Here is an 18,977-nt window from a genome sequence, read left to right on the forward strand (position 1 = left end):
GATTCAGCAGATATTCCCTATTAAGACTCATTTATGACTTGAATTAAGCAACAGATATAAAACAGATGAATGGAAAAAAATTCAAATATGGGTGCTTACTTAGGTGGGCTTAGAAAGACCCAAAATATCTTAACTAACAGCTTTGCCTTCTGAATGGTGCAGCATCCTGGGAAGCCAGAGAGAAAGGACACCTTTGGGATTCTCCATCCTGCATTGTTTTTTCTGGACATGATCTCACATGTGAGGGTCACCTTTGGCGTATAGTGGTCCAGCCCCAAATCAATGCAGTTACATCAGCTGGAAACTGGGCCTTGTTTTGTGCTTCAGGCAGGGGGTGCAAAACATGTAGACCCATTGCAAATCAGCAGACAGGCAATGGAGGAAGGAGACAAACTGTTGTGGTGGTAATCCATTGGACATAAAACAACTAGAGAGTCACAATGACTGAAAATCTGAATATGAAAGGACTAGAGGGCACAGATTTTATAGAAGGCACCTTTCTACCATGGTTGCTTCCTCTCTGTCTGTTATATTAATATCATGCACTGCAAAGTCCTAGGAATGTATACGAGTGACTTGATAGCTTCAGTGATCTCTCTCAAAAATTTCCTAATCATCACTTTTGATTGTAAATCTGGAAGTGCACTCTGGGAGGAATTACAGAAAGTAACGGGGAAAGAAGAATCAGAATGGAGTCTCTGAAGAAACACAGGCAAAATAATGGGATATATACTTTGGTGAAGGTTCAATGTAAAACTGATCTTCAAATTGCAGCTCTACTGCATGTCCATTAGGAGCAGTTATGGTCCAGACACAGTCAGCATGCGGGGGATAATTGCTCGGATAGTTGGGGGAAGATGTATATCCACTGGGGTTGAAATCATTGATATAAATATTCCCTCCACAAGCTGGGAAAGAAAAGATCGCCAATAAAAAACAACATGTTAAGGAAATGGGTGAGGCATCAAACATGAGTCATCACTATATTCCAACACAGTTTCCTTTTGGTGTCATATAGTTACATGAAAAAAAAGTGCATTTTATCGCTTACTGTGGGAAAACATTTTAATGCAATAGAATCCTATGTTCCTGTGCTCCTGCTTACCTAGCCCTCCTCATTTCCAAATGTTCAGGGCCCTGAGTTAAACTGCTATTAGTTCTTCCTTGGATTGCTTCTAAACCAATCAGGAAACATATTTCTTGCCTTGTTCCTACCCCAGTTCCCAAGAACTAGAAAGCCTACAAGTCAGACCCATCAATGCTTTTGTGAATCATTCCCTACTTCTGCTTTCCAAAAATTGAAATATCTGAGACAATAATGAATATGTGTGAAGAATGCCAATCAGAGCAAACATGAGGATTTGTTCAGGTCCTTCATCCTATGAAAACATATTTCTTTTGACCAGAACCTTTCTGTCAACCCCCCCCACTATGTTCTAGCAATACCAGTAAACACAGGGTTTTAGTCAAGCATTCTAAATTGAAGTGGTAGAAATACTATTGTACAGCTTCACCCATTCCCTTCATGAATCCCCTACAGTAATGCTAAGAATGATTCTTTGTGGCAGCAGGGAAAACTAGGCAGAAAATAAGCACTTACAAATTTGAGTGGATTGACAGGTTGCTGTAGTTGTGTTTAGTTACACTGTTTAATAGGAGGTCTCCTAGTGTCCCACGTGGCATGTGTCATGAATACAGTGGAATAACTGCAAATGCCAAGCCCCTGATTTACCCCTGGGGCCTGAGTCTCCATTTTCTTCATTCTTTCAAAAAATGTTAGCTCTGGCAGGGAATGTTATTTTCTCAGCTGAGAGAAAAACTTGTGAGAAATGTTACCACCTTTCTCAACACACCAGCCTAAATCATTCCTGACATAATTTAGCACTTGCACTGGGTGCTCTATGTTCAAAATAATGTTCCTGTTTCCAGCTTTTTTTTTCCTTTCCTATATGAATTATAAACATCTCTTCCTAACTATAGATGCTACTTCCCTGCCAAAGAGCCCACCATAAGTTTGAGGTTTTTTTGCTTTAATATCTCCAGGTTCCGTGACATGGAGCTGGCCCTCTTTAAAAACGAGAAATTTGAGAGTAGGATCAGAAGTCATGCACTAAAGAAGGAAACAGGACATTTTTGCAGACATCTGATTTTACCAGGGTTGGAACATAACAACAACCTCCTTTAAGAGGACAAACTCCAAGTTGTATCTATTGAGTTGCAGAACTTATGTTTATTTCCTAGACTTACCTAGACTCTTAGCCTCATATTTCAGTTTGAATCCTTGACCCTCATTCCTGCTGTCAGAAATGAAGTGGACAAACAGCTGATTGTCGGTGGTGTACATGGTAGAGATGGGGCTGCTTCCACAAAACCGTCCATTCCCTCTTCCAGACACCAAAGGTGGGGCAGCATTATCTAACCCATTCTTCAGCTAGAAGAGAAATTGCTAACGTCACTCAAGCAAACAGCCCTGGAATGTAAACTTTGAGCACACACCATCTCAAAGCTTCCAGCCATGTGGGAAAACAATAACCTGGTGATTAATCAATGCACAGCAATGGCGGGGGGAGGGGGGGGGGGGGGGGGGGGGGGAGATGGGGGGAGAGGGGGGGAGGGGACAGAGAGAGAGAGAGAAATAATCTCTTAGTATTTCTCTTTGGTATTTCCACCCCCTGACAACCTGGGCTGCCTTACTGACATTGAAATCTGTAAGATTCAGTAGCTTTAATAGCTTTGAGGATTTGGTGACCTAGCCAATAACCTCACCTCTACATAATCTCCAAGGCTACAGGAAGTATCCTCACTCTTAACCTGGAAAGGCTGTTCAAAATGGACAGCAATGATAAATCCAGAGGTTACCACTACATGCCAGGAACAATTCAGATTAGGAGCATAGTCTTGAGGATAGTTGGGGGATGTTATGACACCCCTGCCTGTGTGCAAATAGCCTCCGCAACCTGAGAAAAAGGAGTTGAAGCAAAGAAGAAAACATTAGTGTCAACTATTCACATATTCATTTAGAAAAAAACCCAGCCTCCTAACAGGAAGATGTGACAGGTAAAAGCAAATGTTGAGGCAAGTGCATGAAGAGTTGAGGGGCATAAAGCAATGCACACAATGAATGATCTCCCAGATACAAGCTAGTAGATCACAAGATGACACACACCAAACATCTTGACTGTGAGACTCAGTTCTCAGACTTAACAGACGAGTAAGCAGGCAGCTATGCCAAGGACTTCCCATGGCATGAGCATATTGTTACACTATCTGAGTACATTGCTTCTAGCCATGGACCAAACCACTGTCACCTACTCAAGCTGCGAGTCAGAAGAACTTCCCCTGGCTGCCCATTGTTATCCTAACACCTTCCTTGGTGCCTCAGCCCATTCAGGAATCTGTTATCACCCCTGGGTGCATGTGGGAGGAGAGCCACTGGAAATTGCTGACATTCCTGCTGGAACTTACACAGCTTTCTGCATCTGTCTCTCTCTGTTTTGTGTCTATGCTTTCAGTCATTTATTTCCCTTTCTTAGTTGGGCATTCTTTCACCCTTCAGCTGAGCTGTTACAGACTTAGGCATACACTTTTCTTACTTCTGAAAAGTGACTGGTCTGGTTGAATCATGCTTTGTTGTATTATATTGCTGGGAAAATAGCAAATTTTACCTTTGCAGAGTCAGACATTTATTAATGCATATTCATGAGATGTGAATAATTGGCCAGTGTGATTAATTAGATAGACTGTAGACAGCTGTTAAAAATGCCAGAGTCTTTTCTTTCCTTACCCCATTGTTAGCAGCAAGGCAGACATTTATCTGGGTGAGAAGAGAAACAAATCTTACTTTTGTGATAAGAGGCATTAAACCCAGCTCCAGTGACACTTGCATCTGACATGAAGTGGATGAACATCGCCTCTCCAGTTGATCTTATTGGCCCAGGACGTACTCGTCCACACAGAGTAGCCATCACTGGAGAAAGACTAGTGTCTCCTGAGATCAAAAGAAGAAATGTTAGTGTTAAAACCAAATCAGTTCACATCTGCCTGTTGGTTGCTGTGGCTCACACTTTCAGGCAGGTGCTTTTCAAGATCTTTAACCCCTTACAGAATGAGAAATATTTTTATAGACCACCAAATATTTGGCTAGACTTTGCTAGTTTTATTTTAACTAGCAGAATGTCTCAGCATAGAGGAAGAATACTGATTTAGAGCATGTTTCCATTGCTATCTAGATTGCTTAAGCTCAATGGACATGAGAATTCCAGGTACTGGGACCTCTATTGCATGCTGTTGAGGTAGGGCAAGATTGGCTTCTCACCGTCTCGGATAATAAGTTTGTCATAGTTGCATGAGCTGTGAGATTCTATGTCTAGGGCCAGGATATTGAACTCCACAGTGGATCCAGGAGCTCTGATAAGCCACACACAGTCAGCAAAATTTCTGTAATTCATGGGCCAGCCTGGTGAGAAGAGGAATGAAGGTGTTTCTTCAGTTGTTACAGTCCCTCCGCATGCACCTGTCACGTACAAGAAGACGAAAATGAAAGCATCCTCTTTAAACTGAACACTCCCCTCGTATAATTTGAGTCCTATAATTAAGCACAATGGGGGCACAGTGATGATGTGTGTAGTCACGGGAATGCATTTCTTCAAGCATTACTTCAGTTTGGGCTGGGAATACAAAACCTGAAAATCCTGACCTATAAGGATGTTCCTGTGCTACCTGGTGCAGCAATGATGTGACCTATTTTACCATGAGGAATACCTAGCAAAAGACCTAAGAGCATCTACCACAGTTTAACACAGGTTGCACATCAGAAAGGAATGGTGCATGCATAACCAATAATATATAAACAATTTAGACCCTCTTGAAATTGAAGTACTTTTCTTTCTTCACTCCTAATGTCTCCTCTAAAAGTTTAGATCAAGATGGAGTCCTTGCTGAGATATCTAGTGGCTCAGTGCTCTCCCAGCACATAAACCCATTACATACTGCTACTATCCTGCAGAGCCCCAGGGATCCTTAGTCCCTCTGTCCCCAGAAGTCTGCCTTCAGATTTAGAAAGAAGACATTGCGCTATGTCCTAGTTAGTCTTAACTTTCTCGTGTTGAACTTGCTCAGAGAAAATCAACGGTACAAGAGGCATATTCCCTCTCCTTCCAGGAGCTATTTGTCAGAGGTACATGATCATACTGAGCATATTCTCTTTATTTATGGATATGAGATGCATTATAGTGAAAGGTTTCATATCACAATGGCCAGTGATTTAAGAAGGGTATTTCAAGAGGGATACCTTTTCATGAAAGCATATAAAATGTTTAGCTTTCATGAAATACATGTGTAAGAAAAATGACCCTCTATCAACATGCTTATTTTTAAAACACTGTAAAACAGTATATCTGAGAGTCCCTAGAAATTGTTTTAAAAAGCTACTTAAAATGCTTAATTAAAATGTCAATGAAAGCTTTCTCTCCATTAATAGCCAGGGCTTTCTCTTGTGGTGAAGTTGGTTTGGAGTTTTTAAGTAAAGCTTAGTATATCACTGGCTCTATCACTTTTAACCGTGCAACCCATTGAAAACCCACCTCTAGCAATGGTGCGTGCAACAGCAGAAGCATCCACTGCATACCACTCCAGAAGAAAGCCTTTTCCAGTCACAGATGAATCTGACTGAAACTGGATTGTCATCGAACTGCCAGAGGATGCAAAAGAAGCAGGCTCTGCACCACAGTATGTTGCAATAAGACGAGAATGAATGGTGGGCCCATCATAAACCTGCAGAGAGAAGGAGAACGGTGCCGTTCCTCACACAGGTAGATTTTCATCCGCCCCATACTCAGCAAGTTTCCAAGGAGAAAATTACCCTCTTTAAATGAGTGAGGGATCTTTCAGCAAATCCCAGTTAGAGAAACCTTTCTTAAAAAAAACAGAACAAAATCTCCCTTTCCATTATATACTGTTAATTGTGAAGCTTTCACAGAAGAAGGATCTGAATGGAAGCCATCAAATTCAGCTCATTCCCCATCACAGGGCAGTTCTTTGGGGACATGGACTGGCTTCCCAAATTAAAAAAGTCCACTAGTACAACCTTGTTCCTTGCTGAGGAAAAAACCAACACGATCTGCAGGAAAAAAAGGCATTGTTTTTCTTTTTTTCCCCCATTTTCCCCCTGAAGAACACATATATTTTAAATTCTATCAAACAAATATGCAATAATATTTTTTTCATTTTATGTATTTATAAGCCAAAATCTTGGCTGGTTAAAAGATGCTTCTTTTTATCACCTTTCAAACCTATTTGTGTTCTTGTCCTCTTCCCCCCAGTAAAAAATGTCCAGTAGAGAAAGCTAGGAAATATTAAACAAACATTATTATTACATTGAAGATTTGATCCTCAAGTCAAGTTAAAGGTAGGCTGATTCACACCCACTGAATATCTAGCTGATTTAAGAAACTCATTTTGCTTTCAGAGGGACAGACAAAGACAGGCAGGCTGAGTTAGAAGAAAGAAGATGCCTTTAAAATCTGACATGAGATGAAGGAAAAAGTTATATTTCCTTTTTGAACTAATATTAAATTTGGATATCAGTGAATTAATAATGAATTGAATATACTGAATATATTGAACTAATGTTAACTTTCTTTTTCCCAAAGATGAAAGAAAAGTACAATTATTGAATCAGCTGGTTAAAAAAAAAAAAAAAATACAAAACAGACAAGAAGAGATTTACCTTATTTAACTAAGTCGTTATGTTTAGCTAAGTTCAGAAAGAAGTTGTTGCCTCTATTCCTCCATTTTGCTTAGCACCATGCATGCTGTATTTTTTAGCCTGGTAAAAAGGCTAGACTGTATTACAGGAGGGTACAGAAAAAAAATCAAACAGGAAGAAAGAGGTGCCTTCCTACTGCCAACAGCAAATTATTGATCCAGAGAGCAAAGAAGGTGCAAGTAAAGGATTGTTCCTTGTAGGATTTTAAAATAACCATTTTTAGAGGCACTGAGATGTTACTGTCACTGTTGTCCTCAACTGAACCAGCACAGAGCAAAGTTCAATCTGGTATCTGACCTGAAATTCTTGGATTTGAAAATTCAGGATTGTACCATTGTAGACTTATTTTTAATAAGTTTCAAACTCACAGCCTGGAAATATCTGTTAGGGAGCCAAAGAGTATGTAACCCTTCCTATAGCTAATAAGTGTTGAAAAGATGACATAGCAAAACAATAAGCCACACTAGATTCTCAAAAATTCTTCCCATTCCTCCTGTATGTTTCTCTATTCATCATTTTATCAAAGTTAATTGAAATAAAATAACTTCTCGCAACGAAATCACCTTTAGCTTGTCATAATGGCATCTGTGATGATTTTCGATACCCATCTGCAGGATATGGCCATGGATGACTTGTGAAGCATTAACACTAATCCGCCATTGGTAATTGGAATTGTGAGGGTAACTTCTGGGCCACTGTGGTGAAGCTATTTGTCCTCTGTTTCCCACAATGTCATTTCCATACACTGAAAAACAAGAAACAGACAACTAATGCCTCTAATTCACTTAGATTAAAAGAAGCATTGGGGCCCAGACTGGAATATAGCTTTCATTTCAGCCCATCTGACGTAATTTACTTAGGACTAGACAGCGCTGTGAGGCATAGGCTTGTGTTTCAGACAGTCCTAGGATGTACATCTAATTATTTTCTTGTTGTGAGGGTTGCAGTGTGCCCTTATCTGAAGGAAATTACCCATTACAGCCATGTGGCTCTACATGTAGGAGAGGTGGGAAGATGGCACATCTAAATTCCCCCCGACTGCCTACTTCATGTTCATTTCTTCCCAAGAAGCATTAAATAATAAAATTATTTTTTTTAAATGCTTTTGTGTATTCTGGTGAAAAACGGTTCTGATTTGATTGAGCTCTGACCTATTGATAATCCCTTTTGAAAATGAGTAGTAAAAGTCTCAAAGTAAGGAAAATTATTAGAAGTTTAGCTTGCATAATCAGAATGGCTGTGGATGTTTAGCTTCAGCAGTCTGTTCATGCAGCAAGTCGGACTGATGTTTGCAATGGTCCCTTGCAATTTTGGATCTATAAACTGGCATAATTTCCTTTTCTTCTAATTCTGCTTCCTGGTTGATGGCATCTAGATCCAAACCTAGGAAGATGGACACTGTCATACTCAAAAAGCAAAATGGAAAGCTGGGAAAGAAATGCTTTTTTCTTAATTTGTCAATTGCCTAATAAATGGCAACATAAACATTAAATACCATTGCTCACTCTCAGGTAGCAAAGACATATGGTCAGATATTTTTAACTCTAACAGGCTACTGGTAAACTTGGGTTGCCATAAAAGTTTTTAGTATATATCTCTTATTTGTATCTTCACAGCCCAACACTGCTGAAGGAAGAATCTGAAAACCAGGTGATAAACTGTTAGAAAACAGTCAATAAAATAGAGTACATTTTATTTTCTGTAATCCATGAAGTTTTTTGCTTCTGGAAGGATAGTATGATCAATTTGAAAAAAAAATTGTCTGTTATGATAATTTAAAAAGATAGAATTTAATGTCTAATTCTTCTGATTAAGTTACATACACACGAGTTCTGTTCTGACATGTTTTAGAGCATCCCTTTATATTCAGCAGATATTTTACAAAATATTTTTTAAGTCAATTCACAGCCTTGCTGTGAATCAACAAGCATTTTCTAATAGACTTTACAGGGCCAAACGTTCACTTCTTTGAATCATTTTGGAAGTGTTATGAAAGAACAACAGTTTTCAATTAAATATCATTTACTTACAGTGAGAGAATGTGGCCCTGAAGCCAACACCAGTGCCTGAGTTGTCTGAGACAAATTTGACCCACAGGACATGTCCAACAGTAGACATATAATTTGAAGGCAAGGAGTTCCCGCAGAATCGTCCTGCCAGTGTGCCTGTATCGTTCCCTTCACGAATCTCCAGGTAATCTTTGGTGCAGCCGCTACTATCTTCCACCTGAAACGCTCTGTTTCAATAGCAGTAGAAGAGCATTAGCAGGCATATGACTGATACATACTTTGGAGTTTGCCCTGCCAGGCCACAAATCCCCCTGTAGCTGGTATCCTACTGTAACAGTTAAGAAGAGGGGAGCAACAAAACCCTCCAGAACCCAGAAGTCATTGCTCATTACCTGGCAGTGCTACTGATACAGGGCTCTCTCCTTTCTGGCCCCTTATTTTATGACAGAGCTTCAGTTTGCAAAGTTATAATTTTTAAAGAGTTCTCAAACCCTTGTAATATTTGTTGGTTCTCCAACAACAACCGTGAAACACAGAAAGCCCCTGATATATAAAACAGATTTTTAATATAAGCCCAGGTCAGACTATTTACTGGGTGCACATCTGTTGGGTGCAGAGAATACTTTTAGCCTTACAAATCAGTTTGCAGCCCTGTCATATGTGTATTATTTCAGTACAATCTCTGGTGAGATAACAATTTCCAGAAGCTTAGATTCATTTGTAGTTAACACCTCAGAGCTCAGAAATCCCTTAGCAGTTTCTCCAGAATTACAAAATATTACTGCTTCTCTGGCCTCTCTGAGTTTCACATAGCTGGGTGCGCAAAATAATAATAAGGATTGTTAAGAACTCTTCTAAACTGATTTTTACCTTAGAAAAGGAATGGGATTTGGTAATCAAATTATAAATTCTAAATTATTGCACCAAGCTGAATGCTACATATATTCTAAAAATCATTATGTTATTCTAAGTGATATGCTTTGATTCAATCCAATATACTTTTCAGAAGCAGGCTATGAATATATAGTAAAGATTCCAGAGAGTGCCTTTTATAACCAATGCCCCAAATATTTATGCTTTCTCATTTTCTGGTAACAACTCCTCCCTTTCAGTCCTGAATATAGCCATATGTGTTCAGTGTACACATGCTGTGAAATGGTTCCAACCACTCATCTGGATATACTTCAGACTAATTTAAAGCTAACCCTCAAATTGCAAGACAGGCATTTCTGTTCAGACTGAGCTGAAGAAAATGAATGCCTCATGCCAACAAAACTTTATAAACCCCTAATATTAAATTAAATAAAATAAATACTGCTTTCTAACCCAATTACTCCATGCTTTCCAATATTTTCAGCTTGCCTTTCAGCTATGTGTAACTGAAGAAAAGGAGTTTACATCTACTCAGTGTCACTTTATATAACTGAATGTATGTTCCACTGATAGTTTCTGCTTCACACTAGATTTCTGTTTTGGTTCTGAAAAGTTGTTATTCATTATTTTGTAGCAAATATTTTGGAAAATGTTTTCAGGCTGTAGTACTTTTTCTCTGCTTTAGTGAGTAAAGGAGGAATAGAATGTCCTTTTTATTGAGTTAGTGAATCAGTATGTGCCTAACAAATTGCACCTTATGCAGTCAGCATGTTAACTGGGCAAATTTTCCTTTTGTCCTGATTAACTGTAAATGCAGGTTGCAGAATTACTTTTCCTGCTGATTCTTGATAAGCTTTGCAAAGGGTCAGTGCTCTCTTTCTTGGCAGCAGCCACTGTTTGATGCCAGGAAACAGAGAGGCTCAGAAATCCACATCACGGGTAAAGAACAACCTAACGACCCTAGTAAAGGACTTCACGTTGTTCTGTGGATCACGCATGACTTTCCTGTCAGAAGTCTTCAAAGAAAAGTTACTTAGCTGAAGTGAAAACAAAATTCCTTCAGATACTCTCCTGGCCCATTTTACCTCCACTGCTCTAATTGTTGGAGAAATTTTGAAGAGTTTAATATCAATTTTAACCCTACAATCTGTGGAGTATCTGGGCCCTTTATATTACTCAGCTATATAATAAATACTACAATGAATCTGGTAGTAAGGAAATAGTAGGAATTCCCTTTGTAAGGAAAAGGCAGAGCAATGCTAAATTTCCTCTTCTTGTTTATAAGTGAGTGAGAACTGGCTTCTTCAGCATCCCATGTTGCTCAAACAATAAACCACCTATTTATATAATGCTGTATATGCCTTAATATAAACAATGACTAAGACAGGAGAACGCTGATTGCAAGCTGCCACTAACCACTGCTGTGTTCTCTTTCCAAGTCACTCTAAAAACATGTTTCAGCTTTATCATCTGGTAATTACATTTCCTAATAAACACAGGGCATCCTTCTTTCAGGTCTGTTAAAGGGCTGAATAATAACCCCTGGCAATGCATTTACGTGAAGGACAGCTGGAGCCGGTTGCCAGGGGAGCTGAGAATTGTCCAGACACATTCGGTGTTGAGTGGATATGGCTCGGGATAGCCAGGGCTGTTGAAAGCTCCTCTGTCCATGTGGAAAGTACCCCCGCAGGCTGCAACAAGAAGGAGACAGCAGAGGCTTGAGAAGCATGACATAAAAAAAAATACCTTGACAGAGCCAGAGCATTTGCTAATCAAGAAAGCATTTCTCCTTGTCTCCTTGTTCTTTAGCTTGTTGATATATTCGCTGAGACCTTGGCCAAAAAGAGGAAGGGCAATAGGGGATTTTAAAAAAGGGAATGTCAGAGAGACAAAGAGATACAGGATCTGTTCTTTTTCCTAAAAGTCAGAGGCATAAGACAGCAACACCTGTCATATGGACTTACATGATGATGATGCAGCATAGGTGGCATGGAAGCCCCTGGCAGTAATGTTGTTGTTGGAGATGAAGTTCACCACCAAGGCATTACCAAAAGAAGTGATAGGATGTGGTATAGTAGTGCCACAGTAACGGCCTGAAAGAGAACAAGCCAGAGAGAAAAAAAGGAGTGTTCAGCACGTAATTACTATTGCTAATTTAACATTTGGGGTTAATGCCTAACAGCAACCAGTAGTAACATTTGTTGCTTACAATTGCAGTTGTCAATTCAATCTACATAAAAATGAAATGTTCCATTTCATTAGCACAGAACTCAAGTCTGGTGGCAATTTTTTTTAACAGAGGAAGGACGTTCTACACTCCAGACACCCTAGTCACTGGCTGTTCTGTCATTGAGCTCCTTTGTGTTCACTCTATACAGAAATTACAGCCTAATTGAAAAAAAAAATCCCATCAAATATATCTGACAGTAGTTTCCATTTCACTCAATTGGTTTCTGATGACAAAAACAAGTGACAAATAACAGACCGGTTCTTCTGTAATGGATTGTAACATAGGGATTAGGAATATGAATCATGATCTAGCAGAAAGGCATCTGACAGCAAAAAGAAAGATAGCAGCTAGTATCCTGGTCCTCTTGTCAACTGAAAGCCAAGGGTAGGAGACCAAAAATGAATTCTGCTCTTAGTTACAGACTATTTAAATTGAGTGCAGCCCCACTCCTGACAAAGAAGCATATACAAAAGTAGAGTAAGGGAGAGCATAGTCAGGCACAGATATTCCGTATTTCCCAGAAAGGAATTTGAGGCAACCCTGGAGATGTGAGTGGAGTCAGGACCACCCTGTGGCCAGGGCTCTCTCATAGCTTCCTGGCAGTATAAGCACTGAATTTTGCTGCTCAAGGCTGCTCCTGCCACTTGAAGGGGATGGCCCTGGACAGAGAGGGACAGGGAGAAAGCTGTAGCAAATTCAGGAACAAGCAGAAAATCAGGCTTCCCAGGGCTTGAGGAAAATCCATTTTCTGCTCCCAGAAATCTGCAGCTTTCTTCACCTATGTTTAGTGTGGATTGTGCTTATGAGTGTGTGTTATGTTATGTTTTTGTACAGTTAACTGGGAATTCAGTTTAAACTTAATTGCTTGGTTCCGAATATTGTTCAGCTGAGGAAGGAAAAGGCAGCTGGAGTCAACTCCAAACTGCAGGTTAGTAGGGATACAGTCAGAGCCTAGGAGGACTGTGGCATTCACACTGAAGGCTTTTCCTCTATTCCCGGTCTCCTCTGGCCAAGGAGCTTCCTTTATCAGAGAAGATCCATGAAGCAGGAGGACGCTCACAGAAAACCTTCTCCTGCTTAGCTTGGGTGTAGTTCTATATATAAAATAAACAAGAGAAAGGTACAATACCTTGAAGAGGAGCCTCGTAGTTATTCCCATCCAAAATCTCCACAAAATCTGTTGTACAGTTTTGTCTATTGTTTTCAATATCAAAGTCAGTGAACGAGAGTGTGACGTGGTTGACTGGCAACAGCAAAGAGTAAAAACTTAAAAAGAAGTTTGGCATTTCACAGAGAAATAATTACATGTAAACAAATGTACCATCTTTTCTTTTCTCCTCTGAAGTCAGTCAGTCCCCATAAAACATAACATCTGAAGTAGTTTATTCCCTGATATGAGGAGTGAATATGATGGAAGTGCATTAATCCTTACTGCAAAGATCCTGATAAATCTCTTTATATTTCAGTACTTTCTAGTACAATCAGCATTAGAAGCATAGGATTTAACACATACACATGAATTTAAATTCCTAGTATCCGAACAGCTTCATTATATACTGAAAATGTCAGCAAATACAACATGGAAAATCTACAGACATTGAGAAACAAAACTTATCTCTGCACATCCGTGACCTTCTGTCCCTTTGCGATCGATACCATCGATCAGGACAAAATGTGAATTGATGCTGCCCTGCTCCAGCTTAGAAAGAGCTGGTTCTTTCATCGTTTTGTAACGTTCCACATACATCAGTTGGACTGGTTAAAGGATCATTAACTACCCTCAGCTATATTTGTACAGGATTGGATTTTCCACACCCTTGGACTGCAGACTACGTCCTGAAAAAGAGGATTTCCAACTCAGGGTGTCTTTGACTCTCATATTGCTCTTGCTTGTCTGATCTGAACAAAGGTGAAGTCACAACTGGAAGAAGAGAGGCTGTCCTCAATGCCAGTCTGTGACAGTAGTTACTCCTGGCCTTAGAGCTCCTATGCAGTTCGAGTGGGTCAGAAAGAGTCTCATGATTTAGATGATAACTAAGTTTTCTCCCACATTGACCAAGCCTGAATTTGACACAAATATTTTGCTTCTCACTGGGCTACAATTAATTAGCTAGAATAAGCTGAAATGACAGACATGGACCCAGGCACTGCATTCAGCAGGGTGCCACTGACTGGCATTCAGCTGCATAGTCTGCGTGTTTGGCACTTTTTTGTGTCCTGCCCGGTCAATTACCGCTATCAATGCAGGTCCTCAGGACACAAAGCAAAAAGGAAAAACACAGTGGGTGGCAAGAGCAGGAGATTTGTTGGCCTTCTCAGTAAAAGCAGAGCAGGAACTGTGCTGTGGTTTGCCATTGGCTAAATCTATTGTGTATGGCTATGCCCTATAATGCTGGTGTGACTGGCATAATGAAGCCCTGTTAACGTGTTGCATGTGGTGGTCCTGGCGGTAAGTGGAGGAAGTCATTACGTACACAGGCTACTTCTTATACAGCATTTTTCTGGTCTCTCATACTGATGTAATTCAGGAGACAACAGTTACGTATGAGTTTTCAACCTGGATCCAGGAAAAGATTGTCTTTAAAAATAAATGCTATGTAGGTGAGGAACAGCTTTGATGATGTCCTTTTCATGTATTTTTATAAGAACCTATGTTAAAAAAAAGTATTGCTTATCTCCTGATTTTTCTTTTGGTGTTTTCTTTGGCAAATTGATTTTATAACTTAGCAAAATAAACTTATAAATGTGGTTGGAACATTCTATGATTTTAACAACAATGGCTAAATATCAGATGAACAACTGAAGTTCAGTAGTTGCTATTAAAAATAAACATTTATTTTAAATGATGTTACCAGGATACTATTACCCAATTGTAAATATTTTTTAGGAATCTTATACAATGTAAAGGTAATACTGGGTATTAAAGGTAATACCGGTGTCTGATGGAAAATATTTAGTGTTTTATGATCAATCATAAATCTATCTAAAATGAGACAGGAACATCTAAGAGGGTATCTATGCACATAGAAATTGAAATTCCTCTGTATCTTTTCTCATTATTTAATTAAAATTTCTTTTTTTTATGTTAACAGCATAGATTTGATCTAACACAACTCTAGCTTGAAAAATCCAGACCAAAATAAGGTCGGCTAAATACAAGTGCTTTAATTATATATAAGCCCTTAGATTTTCTCACGGACGAATCCAACTTCACATAGTATTCAACACCTCATTTAGAATTGCAACACTTGGGTCACAGTAAATCAGCTAAGATGACAAAAAGTTGTAAACCGTTTTCCTCACTATGCACTAAATCTTTTACAGTGAAATCTGACTTAGGACAGATAAGGAGAGACACACTCTCCAACTACCAGGATACAGAACTTCCTAGAGAAATAAGGGAGGAATTTTGTATTGTTATTACAGAAAAGAAGATGAGGATGTTAGTCATCCCCGCTAACTATAAAAGATGTTTTTACTTACATGGTTCCTGAGCCTGAATAATCCAGCTGCAGTTCTGATTGTTTGGGTATTTGGCAGGATACAGAGGAGAGGAAATTGCTGCCCCAACTGAATCTGACTGTATGAAACTTCCGCATGCTTTAGAATGAAACACATACACACACACATAGACACATAGATATTTACATATACAAAACACATATCTTAGATTCTGTAGTGAAAATGAATGCATAAAATGTAACATGCTACATCAATGTGAAATGAGGATAAAATTCATGACAGTAATTTATCAGAAAAGGAGACTTAAGGACTAGCTCCAAGCACCGGGTGTACTTTCTTGACCTGGATCCACAGGCCATGCTACACCAGGCTGACCATCTGAGAGAAGCCAGAGTGACTTGGGAACAGACCTCATCTTTATCAGCTCCTCATAGCCCAGAAGAGCAATTTTTGGGGCAAAATAACTTGGTTTCAGGGTAGTGCAATCATACACCCATTTCTCTGATCATTTGCCTGTGTTGGCAACTAGGAAGGAAAAAATCATAAGAAACTCTCCAGAACCTTCCAATGCCCAAGGATGGCATCACGTTGCATTGGCATCATCCTCTTGTGAGCTGCGTCAACAAAACTGCAATTGTGTGAAATGTTGCACATGTGCAAGAGCTTGGCTGACTGCATAACTTTGGCTAACAGTGCTGGCTAACCATGCCTCATTTCTAAGCATACTGACTCATCATAAAACCCCCAGATCTGAGTTTAACACACAGCTGCTTTAAACAGCAGGGTGGAGAGTTAGGTACCGAAGACTGAGATTCACTTACCGTGCTGTGCTGCCTAAAACAACCAGCAGGAGATGGAACTTACAGGGTCTTCTCAGGAAGAGTGGAGCTGGGTTGCCTACATCCTAGGTAGGGAGCACTTGCTCACCAGGCATGTTTTGTGCAGGGCCTAATCCAGTAAATGTGCTCTGAGAATGTCTAACAGATTAGGCTCTCATAGCTGTTAGTCAGAAATGCCTAAATAGGTATCTAACTAGTACCTCAATAACTGGGGTTCCTGAGATTTTTGCTGATGCAAATTCCTCCTTTTCTTTATAATTTTTCACAATATTTTCAAAGAAAAAAATATTTCTGGGAAAAGTACTAATTTATAGTGAAAAGAATCCTAAGAAGAAAATGAGAGAAAGGGATTTTCTTTGCAAAAACTAAATGGCTATATCTTGGGGAAAAATGTTTCCAAAGTTATTGTGAAAAAAACGAAAGAAAATCACCAATCATCAAATAGTATGTAATTTCATGAAAAATTCTGCCCAGTTGGTGTCATTTTTCATTAAAAAGGAAACCATGTAAAATACCAACTAGTCCTCCACAAATTGGATAGTTGATGTTTGGCAGGGTTTGCAGGCCTGAATCCATGGACTTCATCAACAGCACCACACAGAATTCTTTTATAGCTTTTCAGATTCATGCGCATGGGTAGACATATAAAATGATATTTTGTCACTATGCCTGTGGAAACTGCCAGTTGCACATTTTTCTCAGGACAGTTATGGGTAGCTAACCCTCTAGGGAGGAGGAATAAGAGGCAGCTGATGTGTGCTAGATGCTTTGCTATATAAAGTACATTTTTCCCCCAATCAAAGAATTTAAGATGATCCTTAGATTTTAAATTTTTTAATCTATGATTTGGAAAAATTCAATCCTGTTAAAGATACACACTGGTATGCTGCATATATAGAAACAACACTTCCCGTTATCAGCTGTGCTAAAAGATTGTGTCTAATACAAACAAACTGGTGATTAGATAAATATGCATTAATGTAAATGACGCAATTACCTTCAGTAAAGCGAGCACTGAAGCCCCTGTGCTGGCTGGTTGTATCAGAGCGCAGTCGGATGTACATCAGATTCTTGGAGGATGTGATAGGAGGAGGATGCTGTGTTCCACAGAGTTTTCTAAGAAGTGGTGCTTCATTGCTAGGACCATCAAATACCTGTTATGAAAAGATCAAATGAAGTATTTGGTTTCAATAGGAGTATTGAGAAGACTTTTATTTCATTCCGTCTCTTATGCTTCATACATTTTGATCCTGATACAGCCCTGGTATGGGCAGTGCAAACAAACTATGCATTGCCTATCTTAATTCTGTGGCCATTTCCAAAAAATGCATGTATTTCAGGCTGAAGCTACTATAGCCTTTATAACAAAAATGCATCAAGTAACCATCTTCCTCTGTGTGTATCTGGTATGGAAGCAACTCTCCTTTAACAATCCAGATATCCCCATACATTTATTGTTTTCTGTTAATGGCTAACATGAGTTCCTGTGTAGCTTTTATTCAGTTAAACCCTACATCTTGCCTCAGTAAAGACTTCTAAATTGGCCCTCACATGCAACTAGTGCACCAGTGGGAGCTATGACTGTGTACAAAAGGAGAAGACACTAGGATTATGGTTTTTAGACACATGTACCCAGCATCAAGGATCAGAGTCCATATATCTGTGCTTTATAATAGCTTTAGGGTGCTGAATTACACACGTATACATGAAGTGTTATTGAAGCAGAAGGTAAAGAAAAGTAAAAAAAGGGAGGAAGAAAGTAAAGATGGGTTTACAAAACTTCACTTGTAATTTTACCACAAATGCCTTCCCTCTCTTTTTTCCCCTTACAGCTGATAATTTTGTTTCCTTCCTCTCTGTTTCACAGTCGGGAAGAGAAGGATAGTGAAGTTAAAACCAGTGAGTTTCTAGCTTAAGTGACATCAAAATTATAACAAGAGAAACCACAGAGAGGGGAAAATGGCCACAGTCTCAGAGTCTCCCACTAATCTTTCCTAGCACTCCAGCAGACATGATTTGTTGCTGCTGTGTTTGGAGCCATAGCCCTTGTGCCTGGTTTCAGAAGTGATGAGCACTGGAGCCATCAGCACAGTTGCATAACCCAGAGAGGAAAAGCCTTTGGGCTACTGGGCAGCAACAAGAGTTGAATTCGGTTCCTGTTTCAGCATTAACATCCGGCATTACCATAAGCACGTCATTTAATATAGTCTGCGACTCAGCTGCCTATAGCAAAATGGAGGAAAATATGGATAAAAATATGGATAGGAGGACTGGAAGATATTCAGGTGCTAGGATGTTAAAAGCTATATAAAAGCCCGCTTTGAGCAAAATAATGCCACTGGATTAGAAGAAATGTACTTCTTATTGAGATTGTCTTCTTTTACTTCAAAATGCTTTAAATTCCAGCAAGTCTGTGCAATGGAGCACCGATGAATTAAAAATTTCTAACTAGACTGTATAACACAATGCAATGTTTCTGCCTCCAGTATTCAAAGGCCTTAGTGAAAAAAAAATATAAAAACAGTAGCTGAGAGAAAGGTGACCTGTCTCAAATAAACCTCGGAGCTGAGAAACAAAGGACAAAACTCCTGCTTAATCCACTGACATACCATACATAGCCAATGCTGTATTCATGAATTAAACATTTGCCTTTGGGCCTATAACACTAGCTAGCTGTGTGGGACCTTGTGACAGAGTATTAAGTGTACTGCAATATCTGTAAAAATGAGTACCTGGTAAAGAGACCCAAAATATCCATCCATTCAACCTTTCCTTCTCTCTTGGCATCCTGCCACAAT

The 18,977-nt window shown here is 39.4% G+C and overlaps 1 protein-coding gene across 1 annotated transcript in view; it reads right to left on the reverse strand.

Moving 5' to 3' along the window:
* CUBN (cubilin) overlaps nucleotides 1–18,977 on the reverse strand; it is a 146,040-nt gene that overhangs the window by 47,984 nt on the left and 79,079 nt on the right. The window contains exons 32-44 of the mRNA XM_076331626.1: nucleotides 17,177–17,333; nucleotides 15,362–15,478; nucleotides 13,008–13,121; nucleotides 11,613–11,741; nucleotides 11,207–11,339; nucleotides 8,797–9,002; nucleotides 7,330–7,511; nucleotides 5,583–5,772; nucleotides 4,316–4,513; nucleotides 3,842–3,988; nucleotides 2,767–2,957; nucleotides 2,248–2,431; nucleotides 734–908 (exon numbers count right to left, since the gene is read on the reverse strand). Of these exons, the coding sequence (XP_076187741.1) occupies nucleotides 734–908; nucleotides 2,248–2,431; nucleotides 2,767–2,957; nucleotides 3,842–3,988; nucleotides 4,316–4,513; nucleotides 5,583–5,772; nucleotides 7,330–7,511; nucleotides 8,797–9,002; nucleotides 11,207–11,339; nucleotides 11,613–11,741; nucleotides 13,008–13,121; nucleotides 15,362–15,478; nucleotides 17,177–17,333 (2,123 nt within the window). The remainder of the gene's footprint in view (nucleotides 1–733; nucleotides 909–2,247; nucleotides 2,432–2,766; nucleotides 2,958–3,841; nucleotides 3,989–4,315; nucleotides 4,514–5,582; nucleotides 5,773–7,329; nucleotides 7,512–8,796; nucleotides 9,003–11,206; nucleotides 11,340–11,612; nucleotides 11,742–13,007; nucleotides 13,122–15,361; nucleotides 15,479–17,176; nucleotides 17,334–18,977) is intronic.

Source organism: Aptenodytes patagonicus, chromosome 2 (assembly GCF_965638725.1).
Source record: "Aptenodytes patagonicus chromosome 2, bAptPat1.pri.cur, whole genome shotgun sequence".
NCBI classification, from domain to species: domain Eukaryota; kingdom Metazoa; phylum Chordata; class Aves; order Sphenisciformes; family Spheniscidae; genus Aptenodytes; species Aptenodytes patagonicus.